This window comes from Orcinus orca, chromosome 12 (assembly GCF_937001465.1).
Source record: "Orcinus orca chromosome 12, mOrcOrc1.1, whole genome shotgun sequence".
Lineage (NCBI taxonomy): Eukaryota > Metazoa > Chordata > Mammalia > Artiodactyla > Delphinidae > Orcinus > Orcinus orca.
In genome coordinates this window covers 86,785,471-86,805,957 of record NC_064570.1, presented here as the reverse complement: position 1 = coordinate 86,805,957, position 20,487 = coordinate 86,785,471, and the positions used below count along the sequence as shown (strand labels likewise).

At 34.8% G+C, this 20,487-nt stretch overlaps 1 protein-coding gene across 2 annotated transcripts in view; it reads right to left on the bottom strand.

Annotated features, from left to right (window-relative positions):
- EYS (eyes shut homolog) overlaps positions 1 to 20,487 on the bottom strand; it is a 1,673,869-nt gene that overhangs the window by 1,149,446 nt on the left and 503,936 nt on the right. For both annotated transcript variants that reach the window (XM_049695235.1, XM_004282511.3), the window contains exons 15-16: positions 17,135 to 17,233; positions 16,845 to 16,944 (exon numbers count right to left, since the gene is read on the bottom strand). In XM_049695235.1, the coding sequence (XP_049551192.1) occupies positions 16,845 to 16,944; positions 17,135 to 17,233 (199 nt within the window). The remainder of the gene's footprint in view (positions 1 to 16,844; positions 16,945 to 17,134; positions 17,234 to 20,487) is intronic.

The following is a 20,487-nucleotide window of genomic DNA, read 5'->3' as shown; positions in this document are numbered from 1 at the left end:
TATACGATATTTGTTTTTCTCTTTCTGACTTACTTCACTCTGTATGACAGTTTCTAGATCCATCCACGTCTCTACAAATGACCCTAGATGTTCCAATTAAAAGATAAGACTTTTATTTCAAAAGTTTCAGTAGAATTAAATAGGTTGTCAAGGTTTTGAACATTTTTGTTTAAATTTCTTTTAATTTGGTAGTGATATAAAAATTTTTACTTATATTTTCAACGTACTTTTCCAATCACCAAAATGCATTTTAACAGGTGACTTCTGAAAAAACTTCAATACATTAAAATAAAGTTGAGATTAAGAAGAGCAATTGTAATTTACATGAGGCGATTTTTCCGTGATGAAAACAGATGGAAAGATGCAAGATAATCACAGGGGCATAGAGCCCTAAGATGAACCTCTGCTTTACATTAGTCTTTTATGTTGTTTTTTTATCTTACTTCAGATGAGTAAAGAATTAATAAGTAGAGAAATTGTTTTTATGCTTCTAGACAGCTGACTTATTTTAAAATATAGTGACTGTACTGATTAAATCATATTAAAAGATCCAAGACAAAGTATAGAGGATTCTTTTTTTAACATCTTTATTTGAGTATAATTGCTTTACAATGGTGTGTTAGTTTCTGCTGTAAAACAAAGTGAATCAGCTATGCTTATACATATATCCCCATATCTCCTCCCTCTTGCACCCCCTCCCACCATCCCTATCCCCCCCCAGGTGTTCACAAAGCACCAAGCTGCTCTCCCTGTGCTATGTGGCTGCTTCCCACTATCTATTTCACATTTGGTAGTGTATGTATGTCCAAGCCATGCTCTCATTTCGTCCTAGCTTACCCTTCCCACTCCCCATGTCTTCAAGTCCATTCTCTATGTCTGTGCCTTTATTCCTGTCCTGCCCCTAGGTCCTTCGTAAACATTTTTTTTATTCCATATATATGTGTTAGCATATAGTATTTGTTTGTCTCTTTCTGACTTACTTCACTCTGTATAACAGACCCTAGGTCCATCCACCTCACAACAAATAACTCAGTTTCTTTTCTCTTTAGGGCTGAGTAATATTCCATTGTATATATGTGCCATATCTTCTTTATCCATTCATCTGTCAGTGGACATCTAGGTTGCTTCCCTGTCCTGGCTATTGTAAATAGAGCTGAAATGAACATTGCAGTACATGACTCCTTTTGGATTATGGTTTTCTCAGGGTATATGCCCAGTAGTGGGATTTCTAGGTCATATGGTAGTTCTATTTTTAGCTTTTTAAGGAACCTCCATACTGTTCTCCATAGCAGCTGTATCAATTTACATTCCCACCAACAGTGCAACAGAGTTCCCTTTTCTCCACACCCTCTCCAGCATTTATTGTTTGTAGATATTTTGATGATGGCCATTCTAATTGGTGTGAGGTGATACCACATTTTAGTTTTGATTTGCATTTCTCTAATGATTAGTGACGTTGAGCATTCTTTCATGTGTTTGTTGTGAATCTGTATATGTTCTTTAGAGAAATGTCTATTTAGATTTCCTGCCCATTTTTGGATTATATTGTTTGTTTTTTTGATATTGAACTGCATGAGCTGCTTGTAAAATTTGGTGATTAATCCTTTGTCAGTTGCTTCATTTGCAAATATTTTCTCCCAGTCTGAGGGTTGTCTTTTCATCTTGTTTATGTTTTCCATGGCTGTGCAAAAGCTTTTAAGTTACATTAGGTCCCATTTGTTTATTTTTGTTTTTATTTCCATTTCTCCAGGAGGTGGGTCAAAAAGGATCTTGCTGTGATTTATGTCATAGAGTGTTCTGCTTATGTTTTCCTCTAAGAGTTTTATAGTGTCTGCCCTTATAGTTAGGTCTTTAATTCATTTTGAGTTTATTTTTGTGTATGGTGTTAGGGAGTGTTCTAATTTCATTCTTTTACAGGTAGCTATCCTATTTTCCCAGCACCACTTATTGAAGAGGCTGTCTTTTCTTCATTGTATATTCTTGTCACCTTTATCAAAAGTACATGGGTTTATCTCTGGGCCCTCTATCCTGTTCCAGTGACCTATATTTCTGTTTTGTGCTGGTACCATACTGTCTGGATTACTGTAGCTTTGAAGTAGAGTCATAAGTCCGGGAGCCTGATTCATCCAGCTCCAGTTTTCTTTCTCAAGATTTCTTTGGCTATTTGGGGTCTTTTGTGTTTCCATACACATTGTGAAATTTTAGCCAGACTCATCAAGAGAAAAAGGGAGAAGACTCAAATCAATAGAATTAGAAATGAAAAAGGAGAAGTAAAAACTGACACTGCAGAAATACAAAGGATCATGAGAGATTACTACAAGCAACTATATGCCAATAAAATGGACAACCTTTAAGAAATGGACACATTCTTAGAAAAAGCACAATCTTCTGAGACTGACCAGGAAGAAATAGAAAATATAAACAGACCAATCCCAAGCACTGAAATTGAGACTGTGATTAAAAATCTTCCAATAAACAAAAGCCCAGGACCAGATGGCTTCACAGGTGAATTCTATTAAACATTTAGAGACGAGCTAACACCTACCCTTTTCAAACTCTTCCAAAATATAACAGAGGGAGGAATACTCCCAAACTCATTCTATGAGGCTACCATCACCCTGATACCAAAACCAGACAAAGATGTCACAAGGAAAGAAAACTACAGGCCAATATCACTGAAGAACATACATGTAAAAATCCTCAAAAACATACTAGCAAACAAATCCAACAGCACATTGAAAGGATCATACACCATGATCAAGTGGGGTTTATCCCAGGAGTGCAAGGATTCTTCAATATACGGAGATCAATCAATGTGATACCCCATATTAACAAATTGAAGGAGAAAAAATATGAATTTCTCAATAGATGCAGAGAAATCTTTTGACAAAATCCAACACCATTTTATGATAAAAACCCTCCAGAAAGCAGGCATAGAGGGAACTTACCTCAACATAATAAAGGCCATATATGACAAACCCACAGCCAACATCATTCTCATGGTGAAATAATGAAACCATTTCCACTAAGATCAGGGACAAGACAAGGTTGCCCATTCTCACCACTATTATTCCACAAAGTTTTGGAAGTTTTAGCCACAGCAATCAGAGAAGAAAAAGAAATAAAAGGAATCTAAATCAGAAAAGAAGAAGTAAAGTTGTCACTGTTTGCAGATGGCATGATACTATACACAGAGAATCCTAAAGATGCTACCAGAAAACTACTAGAGCTAATCAATGAATTTGGTAAAGTATCAGGATACAAAATTAATGCACAGAAATCTCTAGCATTCCTATACACTAGTGATGGAAAATATGAAAAATAAATTAAGGAAACACTCCCATTTACCATTGCAACAAAAAGAATAAAATACCTAGGAATAAACCTACCTAAGGAGACAAAAGACCCGTATGCAGAAGACAATAAGACACTGATGAAAGAAATTAAATATGATACAAACAGATGGAGAGATAAACCATGTTCTTGGATTGAAAGTATCAACATTGACAAAATGACTATACTACACAAAGTTATCTACAGATTCAATGAAATCCCTGTCAAACTACCAGTGGCATTTTTCACAGAAGTATAGAGTTTTTAATGAGAGTCTTGATTTAAAAATATTTTTGTAGTATTAAGATTTGACCTATATATATATATCAGTAGATTATTTTATATGAAACCTACAGTCAAATCCAAAAATGAAACTATAAAATGTTGCTGGTGAAACTTTACTATAAGAACTTCTTAGCCTGTGTTATAACAATTGAAATTTTGTGAGAATTTATAATACATTTTAATGCAATTTATTCCTTTTTCTTGTAACACTAAATCAGCATTCCTGAGCAACTCTTCTTTGTATGTAATGGCATTTGTTAATCAAATAATTATTAATATTTTCTATTTGAAAAATGAATAAAGAGTCCTGTATTAAAATTTTATGAAGTTAAACACTCTAATATTTTTTTAAAAATAACCATTTATAAAATATGATATAAATCTTACTCTCTGTTCTTTAATGTTTTCATTTTTTAAGAGATACAGGCATGTTTAAGTATACAAGCATATGTAATAAAAAGTAAAAACAGTAGTTTGAACATTTGCACATAGAAAAATATCAAACTTAATATTAATCTAAGAGGATATTGAATACTCTATGATATGCATAGTTTACTTTTAATGTTTCAATTTATCTACATCTTTAAGATGCTGCATTTTAAGGTGTTGTACATTCTGTGTACCTCAAACAAAATGAAAAGAAGGAAAGTATGCATATGGATTGTTCTTCTCTCTGCAATGTTTTGGAAGAGTTCGAGAAGGATGGGTGTTACCTCTTTAAATGTTTGCTAGAATTCTTCTGTGAAGCCATCTGGTCCTAGACTTTTGTTTGTTGGAAGATTTTTAATCACAGTCTCAATTTCGGTACTTGTGATTGGTCTGTTCATATTTTCCATTTCTTCCTGGTTCAGTCTTGGAAGGTTGTGCTTTTCTAAGAATGTGTCCATTTCTTCCTGGTTGTCCATTTTATTGGCATATAGTTGCTTGTAGTAATCTCTCATGATCCTTTGTATTTCTGCAGTGTCAGTTTTTACTTCTTTTTCATTTCTAATTCTATTTATTTGAGTCTTCTGTTTTCTACCTAATATATTTTCTCCACAGAGTAATTATCTTTAAAATAGTCTTTTATGTCATTATTATAATTTTAGTATATAAGGTCACAGATTTAATCTGAAACAATTGTGTTATGGCAAAATATTCAGTTGACTAGAAGTCATTCAGCTTAATAACTGGTTTCTAGGTAAAAATTTATAGAAAAATGTACACATTTTGATCTGTATTTAAATGCATCTTAACCAATCATTTTCAACTTTATAACAGTAAAGCACTGTTAAAATCATGAACATCACACACTATAAAAGAATATTGATAATGATTTGGCTATAATAACAGCAGCCAGCATTTGAAAAAATTTCTTCTTCTGTATTCTTTGAATGGAGCTGTCACTATTACTCTAATTGTTCTGGTGAATTCTCTATTTAGCTATACTTTTTCAGTAGGTTGGCATTATTATTACTGACCTAAGTGAACTGATGAGTATAGCTTAAAAGGACATTATCTCTACTGAATATCAAACATAAATTATCAAGTGTCAAAAATGTCAATTCCAGTATCCAGTTTTGCAATGACTTTGTATATGAATTGGGGCTGTCATCTACATGCTGTAATAGCTCAAGGAATTCGCCTTTAAATGATGTCATCAAGTATTAACTGTTTCAGACCTCAGATCCAGTAACCAAGAGGAAGGAAGAGATTAAAAAATATGGAGGTAATCATGAAGTGTTTTGCAATAAATATCATTTTCAACATGTTTCTTGTTATAGTGTCTATAGTTTAATTCAATTTGTACTAAATATACAGATACAACAATTGGTTTTAAGTGAGTTGTTAGATTATTTCAATTTTTAAAAATATCTTTATTGGAGTATAATTGCTTTACAATGGTGTGTTAGTTTATGCTTTATAACAAAGTGAATCAGTTATACATATACGTATGTCCCCATACTTCCTCCCTCATGTGTCTCCCTCCCACCCACCCGCATCCCACCCCTCTAGGTGATCACAAAGCACCAAGCTGGTCTCCCTGTACTATGCAGCTTCTTCCCACTAGGTATCTATTTTACTTTTGGTAGTGTATATATGTCCACGCCAATCTCTCACTTTGTCCAAGCTTACCGTTCCCACTCCCCATATCCTCAAGTCTATTCTCTAGTAGGTCTGCATTTTTATTCCCGTCTTGCCCCTAGGTTCTTCTGACCATTTTTTTTTCTTTTTTCTTTTTCTTTTTTTTAGATTCTATATATATGTGTTAGCATATGACATTTGTTTTTCTCTTTCTAACTTGCTGCATTCTGTATGACAGTCTCTAGGTCCATCCACCTCACTACAAATAACTCAGTTTCGTTCCTTTTTTATGGCTGAGTAATATTCCATTATATATATATATATATATATATATATATATATATATATATATATGCCACATCTTCTTTATCCATTCATCTGTTGATGGACACTTAGGCTGATTCCATGTCCTGGCTATTGTAAGTAGAGCTGCAATGATCATTTTGGTATATGACTCTTTTTGAATTAATGGTTGCCTTAGGGTATATGCCCAGTAGTGGGATTGCTGGGTCGTATGGTAGTTCTAATTTTAGTTTTTTAAGGAACCTCCATTCTGTTCTCCATAGTGGCTGTATCAATTTACATTCCCACCAACAGTGTAACAGAGTTCCTTTTCTCCACACCCTCTCCAGCATTTATTGTTTGTAGATATTTTGATGATGGCCATTCTGACCAGTGTGAGATGATATCTCATTGTAGTTTTGATTTGCATTTCTCTAATGATTAATGATGTTGAGCATTCTTTCATGTGTTGGTTGGCAATCTTTATATCTTCTTTGGAGAAATGTCTATTTAGGTCTTCTGCCCATTTTTGGATTGGGATTTTTGTTTTTCTGATATTGAGCTGCATGAATTGCTTGTATATTTTAGGAGATTAATCCTTTGTCAGTTGCTTCATTTGCACATATTTTCTTCCAGTCTGAGGGTTGTTTTATCGTCTTGTTTATGGTTTCCTTTGCTGTGCAAAAGTTTTTATGTTTCATTAGGTCGCATTTGTTTATTTTTGTTTTTATTTCCATTTCTCTAGGAGGTGTGTCAAAAAGGATCTTGCTGTGATTTATATCATAGAGTGTTCTGCCTATGTTTTCCTCTAAGAGTTTGGTGGTATCTGGCCTTATATTTAGGTCATTAATCCATTATGAGTTTATTTTTGTGTATAGTGTTTATGTAGGTGTATGTTGTGTAGGTGTTCTAATTTCATTCTTTTACATGAAACTGTCCAGTTTTCCCAGCACCATTTATTGAAGAGGCTGTCTTTTCTCCACTGTATATTCTTGCCACCTTTATCAAAGATAAGTTGACCACATGTGCATGGGTTTATCTCTGGGCTTTCTATCCTCTTCCATTGATCTATATTTCTGTTTTTGTGCCAGTACCATACTGTCTTGATTACTGTAGCTTTGTAGTATAGCCTGAAGTTAGGGAGCCTGATTCCTCCAGCTCCATTTTTCTTTCTCAAGATTGCTTTGGGTATTCGGGGTCTTTTGTGTTTCAATACAAATTGTGAATTTTTTTGTTTTACATCTGTGAAAAATGCCAGTGATAGTTTGATAGGGATTGCCTTGAATCTGTTCGTTGCTTTGGGTAGTAGAGTCATTTTCACAGTGTTGATTCTTCCAATCCGAGAACATGATATATCTCTCCATCTGTATCATCTTTAATTTCTTTCATCAGTGTCTTATAATTTTCTGCATACAAGTCTTTTGTCTCCTTAGGTAGGTTTATTCCTAGATATTTTATTCTTTTTGTTGCAATGGTAATTGAGAGTGTTTTCTTGATTTCACATTCAGATTTTTCAACATTAGTGTATAAGAATGCAAGAGATTTCTGTGCATTAATTTTGTATCCTGCTATTTTACCAAATTCATTGTCACTTCTAGACAAATTTATTTCTGGTTTTAATGAAATCCCAATCAAAATCCCAGCAAGTTATTTTGTGGATTTTGACAAACTGAACCCAAAATTTGTATGGAAATGCAAAAGACCCAGTATAGCCCACACAATATTGTAGAAAAAAAAAAAAAGTAGGAGGACTGACACTATCCAACTTGGAGACTTACTATAAAGCTCTGGTAATCAAGACCACATGGTATTATTAAATAACAGATAAATAAACCAATGAAACAGAGTAGAGAGCTTAGAAGTAGAGTCCAATAGATACTGTCAACTCATCTTTGACAAAGTGGAGGAAGGCAATACAATGGAGAAAAGATGGTCTCTTCAATAAATGGTGCTGGATAAACTGGACGTCCACATACATAAAACAAACAAACAAACAAAACCCAATCTAGACAGAGGCATTATACTCTTCATAAAAATTAACTCAAAATGGATCACATACTTATTGCAAAATGAAAAATTATAAAACACCTCAAAGGTAATGAAAGAGAAAACCTAGATGACCTTGGGTAATGAAAGAAAAAAATCTAGATGATCTTGGGTTTGGTTATTTTGTAGATATGACACCAGGGGCATGATCTATGAGAGAAAGAACTGATAAGCTTGTCTTCATTAAAGTTTTATAAAATCTGCTCTGTGAAAGACAATGTCAAGAGGATTACCTGACAAGCCACAACCTGGAAGAGTGTATTTGCAAAAGACATGTCTAGTAAAGGACTGCCATCCAAAATATACAAAGAACTCTTAAAACTCAACAATAAGAAGACAAATAACCCAATTTAAAAATAGGCCAATGACCTTAAACAACCTCAACAAAGAAGACATAATGAGGTCAAAGAAGCAATGAAAAGATGCTCCACATATGTCATCAGGGAAATGCAAATCAAAACAACAGTGAGATGCCACTACACACCTATTAGAGTGGCCAAAATCCAGAGCACTGACACCACCAAATGCTTGTGAGAATGTGAAGAAACAGAAGGTCTCATTCACTGTTGGTAGAAATGAAAACTGGAATATTCACTTTGGAAGACAGCTTGGCAGGTTCTTACAAATTTTTTTACTAAACAATATGTTGCATGTATTATTCTGATAATTTTTTCTTCCATTCAATCATATTTTCAATAAATATTTAAGTAATATATATTCTTAGGTAGTTAATTCATACTAAATAATTATATAGTTTTCTTTTATTGTTATATTACATTTTTGTTTACTTAGAATGTTTCTAAATTTTCATCACCGTAAACATAACACAAATGTGTAACCTTGTACATATCTCCTTGTGCCTGTATTTAAGATTTCTCTAAGGCATATACCTATCCATAACTTTATGATACTTTTCCCAACATAGCTCTTTATCCTCCCATGAGCAGTGGATTAGATTCGCCTTGGAAAGACAAAACATCTCACTTTATTTCAGTTTTTCTAATTATTTGTTGACGGCTTGTTTATTTCTTTACCCTTTGAATTGCTTGTGTGTGCTCTTTGCCCATGTTTTTTCATATCCTCTCACAGATTTCAGCCAATGCTTAGTGCTCAGTTTTCTATGGCTCCTACTCAGGTATTACAGAAAGCTTGTTGCCTCAAACTCAGGCCAAAGCAAGCTTGTTAGGCCCTGCCCAATTACACACTGAAAAGATAAAAGGGTGCTGTGTTGATGGCATTTTTTAAAATAGAATTTATTTTGTAGATTAGTTTAAAGTTCACAGCAAAATTAAGCAGAAAGTAGAGTTCCCACATAGCCCGTAACTACATACATGCAAAACTTCACCCACTGTCAACATTGCCCCCTCCTAGCAGAGTGGGACATTTATTATAAATAATGAACCCAATATTATCACTCAAGTCCATAGTTCACATTAAGGTTCAGTCTTGGTACTGTATATTTTATGGATTTTGACAAAACTATAGTGCCTTGTGCACCACCATAGTGTACAGAAGAATTTCACTAACCTAAATATCTTCTGAGCTTCATCTACTCACCCCTCCATCTCCCCTAAAATCTGACAACCACTATCTTTTTATGGTCTCCATAGTTTAGCCTTTTCCAGAATGTTATGTAGTTGGAATAATAATAAATGTAAACTATTTTAGATTGGCTTCTCTTATTTAGTAATACACATTTAAGATTCCTCTGTGAGTTTTCATAGCTTGACAGCTCCTTTCTTTTTAGTACTAATACCCCATTGTCAGGATGTACCACAGTTTATTTCTACATTCATTTACTGATGGACATTTTGGCTGCTTCCAAGTTTTGACAATTATGAATAAAACCACTATATAAATATCTGTTAGTAGTTTTTTGAGTGGAATATAAGTTTCAACAAATACCAAGTAGTGTGATTTTTGGATCATACTGTAAATTTTGTAAGAAACTGCTAAACTGTCTCCCAAAGTGGTTGCCATTTCATTTTTAAGCAGAGGGAAATTGTCTTGGGGTTTCAAATATCTCCTATTTGTTACACTATCATCCGCAAAGGATGTCTCTGAATAGAGCCAGGCCTTAGGCTGGGGCACCTTTATTTCCTTCCCTAACTTTCTGACCACTGGGGGGGATCTCTGGAAAAAGATGCTGGCACTGGGCAGTGCACCACTAATCTGGTGATCAAAAGCTATATTCAGAAAGCTTCAATATCTATTTCATGTCTGAAGAGGCTGTATTTCAATCACAGCTCAGTCAGAATATTGTATTGGCAGCAGTTTTTCCTAATCATGCGTTGAGCTTGAGGATTAATATGCACAAAAGCTCTTTAGTGATCTGTATGTTGGACTGTTACCTTGCTCACCAGTAGTAGTTGGTTATTTTCCATCAAGATTTTTAGGATTTTCTCGGTTTTGGAAACACTTTGCTGTCATCAGATAGATTGAAGGGTCAATATCAACCCTGTAAATGAACTCATCATTCTTGTGTTCATGAACCCACCACGTGGTTCTCTTTCAAGCAGAAGGCATTTTGAGTGGCTTCCTTCCGTTTCTCTTTGAGATCTTATTCTGGAATTGGGAAAGTGGTCTTCCAGAGCCATGCAATGAATTCATATGGAAAACCTTCATTTAGACTTGTAAGGTTATTTTGGTTCTACTATATGTTTTATCCTGGTCTCTGCCTCAGAGCTATCTCTCAGGCCTCATGCGGGGCAAATTGGAAATGCCAGGCAGCTGATACCTCATGCTTCAGTCTGCAAATAGTAGACATATTTTCCAAGTACTAATCCTTGCTTCTGTTTAATTGATAGCATTTTTTATCTTAGTTCTTTACCACTTTTCCTGGTCAGAGCTTTACCATAGGAAGAGAGCTTATTTGCCCCACACATTCAGGCTTGGCCATGAGTCTTTCTTTGGACAGTGATCTATAGGTAAAGAAGAAGGATGCTATTTCTGAGCCCAGGGCTTAAGAGACTTTGCATGTTTCTGCTCGTTCTCTTGAATCTCTGCCACTCCATGAGAAGAACATGCTAGTCCAAAGAGGATGAGAGACACTTGGAGTGGAGCTTTTCAACTGACATAACAGACTTGCAAACACACCTCCCCCATCAGCTGTGTTACACAGAAACCTGGGTGAGCCCATTGTATATTAGCTAAGTTTTAGAAGACCACAGATATGAAAATAATAAATGATTGTTATTTTTAACCACTGAGTTTTCAGTTTTTGGCTAAACAACAGCAGCAAACAACCTGTATAGTAATTTTGAAGGAGTTCATACCTCTGTAGAGAGAGGATAGACATGGCTCAGAACTATAAATCTCTGAATTCACTTTAACCTCCCTACTGGGAGAGGCAACAGGGACAGACTCCCCTGAGACTTAGGGAATATGCACTTCTCAGCATACAAGCCTTCCGTTAAATACTTCTGAAAGAGTTGACTTATAAACTGTTGCCAGTTTTCCCCTGCCTCTTCCAAGCATTTCTCATTGGTTTCAGATAATAAAAAGAGTTAGATTCCACATTTGCTGATGAGAGATGGAAACATTTAGCTAGAAACAGATAGCCTTATGCCTTGAAAGAATTGCATAAAACCCCAGAAATCTGTATTGTCACAAAATTGGGGAGAATGTGTGGGATTGGATCTAAGGTGATCAGACCAAGGGAGAATAAATATGACTTAAATGAGCTGAATTTATTGATATGGATGGAGAGAAAAGATTTAAGATGCTAATATTGGGTGTGGTGCCAGATAGGCTGTCTGATCAAAAACAGAGCTTAATTCCAGTTTAGGTCAGTGAGGTAGAAGTGCCAGATTTCATAGGCTCATTGTTAATGGAAATGTCTGAATGGATCAATTATGTGTAAGCTGCCCAGGTACCTCTTACTTTCTATCCCCACAGGATATAGAAGGGCATTTCTCCACTCACAAGACTGAAATAGGGTGGGTAAGGGTCACTACTGTTTCAGTGAGCTTTGTGGTGATAGCCCTTTAAAGACTGGAGGTGACAATGTGGCTTGCTGCAGGGAAGCTAGCGTCCCTGATATGAATGAGAATAATGGGATCCAAGAATAATGGGATGAAGCCTGTTAGATAGGCTTGACTACCAGATACAACAATGAGCAAATAACCATATAAATCAGAGAAACAGAATGATGATCAACAGATAGATTCACAGATACTCTGGGCAATGGCTAGTTGGTGATGACTTTCTAGAAATGAAACATGAGGACAGAATGCTATGATGCTACTTTATGTATATATAGAATGAAATACATGGATCTGCAGGGCAGAAATGTAATTCCAGTTGTCTTTGTTGGGATTCCTAGGTGCTTACATAATTTCAAACCTAAGCTATGTCACAGATGCAACTGTGACAACTGAAGGACGCCCCTTTGCATTAGGATCTTGTGATATAGTCACAGATGTTCCCTATATCATCCTAAAGCCTTCTTCAGAGGGAGCTGAGACCTTTTATTCGTATGACTATTCAATGATGAAATTAAAATGTTCACACATTTAGGAGTCATTGAGTTCAGCTCCCTCTGAACTTATACTTATTTTTGAAATACCACTGCTTCACCAATAGGAGTAAAAGATTATTCAGATCTGCTAGATGGGTAATAAATCTGTCTTGTTTTGTTTTATTTTGTTTTGCTTTTCACCACAGTCCCAGAATGTATAGTGTAGTTAATATATTTAATAATAGAATTTTCATATTGGAATAGAGCTATTACGGAGGAAAGCCCAATTGGAAGATCTTGTAATGTTCCTTCAGACTTATCAAGATTTTAAACTGAAAGCAATTCTGTATCCCTATGGGGCTTGTAGTAATTAGTGTTCCCTTGAAAGTCTTGAGAGTTGCAGGGTTGCATTCAAGCATGGCCCTATCTACTTCACCAGATTGGACAGTGCAAGGCCAGAGGGCCATAGAAATAATAGAAGATTATCAGAAACTTTAGCAGATTGTGATACAAATTTTACAGCAATTCTAGATGTTGAAACTCTATTAAAACACACAGACATAGCCCTTGGTACCTGGAGAGCAACTGTGACCTGGCAAATTAGTCTCTTTTTTATCTTAATCAATGAATGTCTAGTTGAATTTGTTCATTTTATTTTTTTGGAAAGATATTTTAAAAGGCTCAAATAAATAAATAAATATCAATTCTTCTCAAATTGACCTACAAATTTGATTAAATTCCAATTAAACTTCTACCTGGTCTTTGTTTGCTTGTTGGAATGTAAGGATTTATGTGGAACAGAAGAAACTGTCAAAAGTAACTAAATCTTCTTGAAGCAGATTAAAAATATGAGATGTATTGCACTATCAGTATTGAGGTTTTCAAATGTAAGTAGTAAATATTTATGGTACTGAAACGTGGACAACTAGTTGAACTAAGGAAAAAGAATAGAGACAGAGAAATATACATAGTCATGTATGGGAACTTGATCTGCAACAAGAAAGCATTGCCGATCAGGCAGATCAGTGAGTAAAAATGTACTCATTCAACACGAGTAGCAGGCACAACTGGTTAGTCACATGGAAAAAATGAACTTATGTGCTTCCCTTACACCACACAGCTCACACACACACAATATTCAGATAGATGAAGATTTAAATATAAAGGGCAGGTCTTTTGTCTCCTTAGGTAGGTTTATTCCTAGGTATTTTATTCTATTTGTTACAATGGTAAATGGGAGTGTTTCCTTAATTTCTCTTTCAGATTTTTCATCATTAGTATATAGCAATGCAAGAGGTGTCTGTGCATTAATTTTGTATCCTGCTACTTTACCAAATTCATTGATTAGCTCTAGTAGTTTTCTGGTAGCATCTTTAGGATTCTCTATGTATAGTATCATATGATCTGCAAACAGTGACAGTTTTACTTTTTCTTTTCCGATTTGGATTGCTTTTATTTCTTCTTTTCTCTGATTGCTGTGGTTAAAACTTCCAAAACTATGTTGACTAATTGTGGTGAGAGCGGGCAACCTTTTCTTGTTCCTGATTTTAGTGGAAATAGTTTCAGTATTTCACCATTGAGAATGATGTTGGCTGTGGGTTTGTCATATATGGCCTTTATTATGTTGAGGTAAATTCCCTCTATGCCTACTTTCTGGAGGGTTTTTATCATAAACGGGTGTTAAATTTTGTCACAGAGCTGAAGGAAGAAGGCTCCCTGACTTCAAAATCTTCTACAAAGTTACAGTAATCAAGACAGTATGGTACTGGCACAAAATCAGAAATATAGATCAATGGAACAGGATAGAAAGCCCAGAGATAAACCCACGCACATATAGTCACCTTATCTTTGATAAAGGAGGCAAGACTATACAATGGAGAAAAGACAGCCTCATCAGTAGTGGTGCTGGTAAAATTGAACAGCTACATGTAAAAGAATGAAATTAGAACACTCTCTACCACCATACACAAAAATAAACTCCAAATGGATTAAAGACATAAATATAAAGACAGACACTGTAAAACTCTTAGAGGAAAACATAGGCAAAACATTCTATGATATAAATCACAGCAAGATCCTTTTTGACCCACCTCCTAGAGAAATGGAAATAAAAACAAAAATAAACAAATGGACCTAATGAAACTTAAAAGCTTTTGCACAGCAAAGGAAACCATAAACAAGATGAAAAGATAACCCACAGAATGGGAGAAAATATTTGCAAATGAAGCAACTGACAAAGGATTAATCACCAAAATTTACAAGCAGCTTATTCAGCTCAATATCAAAAACACAAACAACACAATCCAAAAATGAGCAGAAGACCTAAATAGACGTTTCTCCAAAGAAGATATACAGATAGCCAACAAACACATGAACGAATGCTCAATGTCACTAATCATTAGAGAAATGCAAATCAACACTACAATGAGGTATCACCGCACACCAGTCAGAATGGCCATCATCACAAAATCTACAAACAATAAATGTTGGAGAGGGTGTGGAGAAAAGGGAACCCTCTTGCACTGTTGGTGGGAATGTAAATTGATACAACCACTATGGAGAACAGTATGGAGGTTCCTTAAAAATAAAAAATAGAACTACCATACAACCCAGCAATCTCAGTACTGGGCATATACCTTGAGAAAACCATAATTCAAAAAGAGACATATACCAAAATATTCATTGCAGCAATATTTACAATAGCCAGGACAAGTCATGGAAACAATCTAAGTGCCCATCATCGGATGAATGGATAAAGAAGATGTGGCACATATATACAATGGAATATTACTCAGCCATAAAAATAACCAAAATTGAGTTATTTGTAGTGAGTTGGATGGAACTAGAGACTGTCATACAGAGTGAAGTAAGGCAGAAAGAGGAAAACAAATACTGTATGCTAACATACTTGAGGACACAGGGAAGGGGAAGGGTAAGCTGGGATGAAGTGAGAGAGTGACATGGACAAACATACACTACCAAATGTGAAATAGATAGTGGGAAGCAGCTGCATAGCACAGAGAGATCAGCTCGGTGCTTTGTGACCACCTAGAGGGGTGGGGTAGGTGGGGTGGGAGGGTGACGCAACAGGGAGGGGATATGGGGATACATGTATACGTATAGCTGATTCACTTTGTTATACAGCAGAAACTAACACACCATTGTAAAGCAGTTATACTCCAATAAACATGTTAAAAAATATATAAAGGGCAGAAGCTTAAATATTTTAAAAGGAAATATAAGAAACATCTTTTAATCCTAGGGTAAAATATTTTTAAACAAGATTTAACAAATCAAGCCATACACAAAGTGAATGAGTAATTCAATTACATTAAAAATAAGTTTTAGTACTCACAATTTTCATAAAGGAGGTGAAATGTCGAGCCACAAACAGTAGAATATATTTTCAGTAGTATTGGGTTGGCCAAAACTTTCGTTTGGGTTTTTCTGTAACATCTTATGGAAAAACCCAAACAGACTTTTTGGCCTACCCAGTACCTACAACTAAAAGAAGTATTAATTAGAATATATAAAGGTTCTTACAAATCAATAAGAGTACATTAATGGACAGATGCTATAAATAGGCATTTCTAGAAAGAAAATGAAATATCTTGAAATGTATATGTGTTCTCACATATGGGAATGCGGAGGAAAACCAAAAGGAGGTATAATTTACAAACAGCAGATAAGCCCAAATGGAACATTTTGACACTGCAAATAGGAACATTTACTCACTCTCTTAACAGTGTGAATATTCCATTTTCAAAGTGCATTGGGAAAAAAAAACATGATATAATAAATATGAAAGTGGCTACCTAAAGGTCCAAATATTCTCTGCATATGAAACCTAGAGTGACATTTGTATTTGCATATTTGGAGAAGTATTTGAAAACCTTAATAGTATTATTATTTCTAGGAAAAAAAGAGACAAATAACCCAAATATCTACAACCAGGAGAATGATAAATGCCATTGGCATATATTTAAATGGAATATACTACAATAGTTAAAAATGAGCAACAGACACATGCACTAACAGATAATACAGAAATGTCATCTTCAACAAAATGGATTGTTTTGGAAGACGATACACAATATTATCTCAATTACATTAATATGCAAACTAAAGAGTGTTTTGTTAGGCATACATACAAATAGTTAATTTATGTATGCTAAAGGCAAGGACAATAAATATAAATTCAGGATATTCAATATAATTGGGTGGGAGAGTGGAGGAGTACTTGAGGACAAACAGAAGAGTATCAGCAATGTTCAGCTTCTTAAGTTGAATAATGGGCACATGTGTGTTCACTTTATTGTTTGTCATACTTTACATATAAAAATAACTGATTCAGAAAAAAAATGTAGCCTCTAACCTACTTGTCAGATCCACAGAGATTCCATTATTTTGGCAAGGTTTAGAGGAACACTCATTAGTTTCACACAGAGGTCCAGAAAACCCAGGTCTGCAAACACTCTTTTTAAACAAGAAATTTAATAACTCCATTGTAAAATTTTAAAGCTGAAAATTCAAATAACCATAGCACAGCAAATTGTTAATAAGCAGAAGTGTTGTTCAATGTGTCCACTGACATTATAAATATGCATACATTTGGATACATCTAGATGCATGAACATGTATATAGATGTTTTTTTGGTTTTCTGTACCTGAAATTGTTGAGCTCGACTTTACAGTCACCACAGTTCTGACAAGGAAGGGGGAAGCACTCATTCATGTTAATTTCACAGTGTTCACCTTTAAATCCTGCAAAGAGAGAGAAGATGGGTAGGGATGAGCAATCCTCACTTTAGAGTGTGAAAATCGGAATCAGTAGTAAAGAGTCTGGAAAATATGCTCATAATGGAAGTTACAAAAAAAAATGGGAGGGAGAAAACACCTCATCTCTGAGTTCTTATACTACGCTATTTCAAGTAATGTCTGAATAAAATTATGCTAGTTTCTAATTAAAGAGTTCAAATGAAAGAATCAAGGGAGGACTACTTTACTGAATCTCCTGTGGAAATAGAGTTAATGCTAATGTTGTTGTTTTAAGGTCTTTAAGTGTTTGAACAAAAAGAACTGAAACTATCTGGAAAGCAAATGAATTGATGTGACGACGAATCTTAAAGTAAAATTGAGCTTCAATGATCAGATTTATTCAAAGCAGTTAGCAGATGAGGCAAATTTAACTGCTTTTGATTCATAGCTAAATAATCGGTCATCCATTTAAACCCATGCCAGTTATGTTTAAAAAAAGCAAAGAAAAAAAGGAAAGAAAATTATAGACTTATAAAAGAGTCAGTTGTAATTATTTCAACATATTTGTGTCAGAAAAAAAATCAAATTTATATCACTATTTAAAATACATTAAATATTTTAATATTTATGATGACCACTTAAACAATTATTTCCATGGTTATAGAATAACTAAGTATAACAACATATATATATATATGTATTTTGCTGCTAATATTATTTTTATATTTTTCTTGCTAATATTTTTGAGGATTTTCTTTTCTCTTACGTTTTCAGTGCTATAACTAAGCACCATATAATTGAAGTGACATTATAATGCCAATATCTACTCAGATTTTTTAGTTTGAGGAGCAGAAGGTCATTCAAGTTACCCTAAGAAAACTTTATTAGTGGCATACACATAGACTGGGATTGGAATTGAGAAATATGGGAAAGAGAGGACAGTCTGTCTACCCATGAATTGCCATCTTGCTCCCACTGTACGTTCTCATAGAGTTTCTTCCTCATTCTGTCTGCAAATATCTCTTCACATACAAAGTGTCAGATTCTTTTTATATTGTCATTACAATATTGTAATATTGTCATGCAGATAATGTAACACAATTTCCCTTGTCTCTGTATCATGACCTTTCAGCTTCAGCCCTTACTGCTGAGTGGAAAATTCTCTTCACATTTCCTTACTCGGATTCCCATGAAATAAGCTGGGACTGGCCAGGTTTATCTTTTCACATCACACCATGCCACAAACCCCTGCCGTGCTCTGTGGTGTCTGCTATCAGGTCAAAAGCCAAACCCACTTCCAGTTAGAGTTTGGGAAGTTGATACTATGCCTTGTGAAATATGGCTGCCTCCTTAGCAGGAGATAATATGAAAATTTTAAATGACATAATCCAAAAGGAGGCAAGTATAAAGGAACAAAGTACAGATATGACAAGTAAAAAGCAAATAGAAAGACAATTTATTTAAAACCATATATAGCAATAATTACATTAAATATGATTTTTAAAAAACATTTCAGCTAAAAGGCAGAAATAATCAGACTAAATAAAATAACAGGACTACATGATATCTAAAAGAAATCCCCTTTACATATAGAGACAACAATAGGTTAAAAGTAGAAAGATGGAACAAAGATGCCCCATGAAACACTAATAAGAAACCTAGAGCTTCCCTGGTGGTGCAGTGGTTGGGAATCCGCCTGCCAATGCAGGGGACACGGGTTCATGCCCCGGTCCATGAAGATCCCACATTCCGCGAAGCGGCTGGGCCCATGAGCCATGGCCACTGAGCCTGCGCGTCTGGAGCCTGTGCGTCCGGAGCCTGTGCTCCACAATGGGAGAGGCCACAACAGTGAGAGGCCCGCATACCACAAAAGAAACCTAGAATGTCTACGTGACTAGCAGACCAGGCAGTCTTCTGGAAAAGCACTGGTATTAATTTGTGTTACTTTTTCTTTCTCAATTATCAAATCTTTCAAGTTAAATTCTGAAGTTGCATGCTTGTAATTTTATTCATGCAGTAGATATTGTATCCTCAGCATCCAGAACAAAATTCTGTTATTATAAATTAGTTATTTCCAAGTTAATATGGATCTCCTAATTTTAGGTGAACAAGTTATTATTGCAACACACTTCAACACAATTCGTCAATCACTCTTACTGTTATATTAAATTATAAATGTCATAGTACAGTTATAAATAAATAATAAGCTATTTCCTTAAATATTTTACAGTAGTTAATTTTTTTTCAAGTTAAAGATTTAGAAAGTTGGATGCATTCCACCATTTCTACTTTTAGCATAACTGTGTTATCTGGGACACAGGGCATTTTGACCTTAAGTTGCTTTTTAGAAATGTCCTTTAGTGTCACTGGAACTCAGGGGCACTGACCAGCTAGAGGACTGGAGTGTGCCTCCCTGAGTTCAGCTGAGCTGATGGATCAGAACATTCAGCACCTGGGAACTCGGACAGCTCAAAGGATGACCTTGGTTTCTGTGATTTTGCCTCATTCATTTAGTTTGACATTTCTGAGATGGAGTTTTGTTACCACCTAGCAACATATGTCAATGGACTGAGGAAATGAGATTGCTGAAATGCAGTGGACATTGGAAGAAAAAATAAAGTAGATGTGGATCACATTTAAAATAAGCCAAAGCTTTGCAGGGAAAGTGTAAGTTTGGGGGATTTAAAGGAGTGAGATATATATATATGCTTTGTTCCAAACTAAATTTTCCATAGTCCTTGGTTTTAGAAATTGATACATATTCATGTGAAGGATATTTGTTTTGAATATATGCAGTGATAGCTAAAAGTCTGTCAAAACTCAAAATACAATGAATTAATTCTATGCTATTCCTCTCCTATTTATTCCTATCCAGATCTATTCAGCTAACTATTTTATTCACTTCAATAGAGTTCTTCACACACAAATAATGAGAAATTCTCAAACAAATGTTCTCTTGATCTTTTTCTTATACTGTCTTACCTGTGATTGTTGCAGCAAATGCATGTGACTGATTAATAAATCCTATTTTTACATTTAAATTAGTTACTAAAACTACTGCTCAAATCCAGAACTAAATCAATGTAGATTACAGATATAGTATTTTTAATCACTTAATATTTTCTCAGTTCTAACAAATGTAGCCTTTTAATATTTTATTCTCTGGAAGGGATGGCATAGAACAAAGTACACTAACAATAGTTAGGTTTTCATAAAACTTTTTTAGTAAGCATTTTATCATTCAGGGCTATATTTGACAA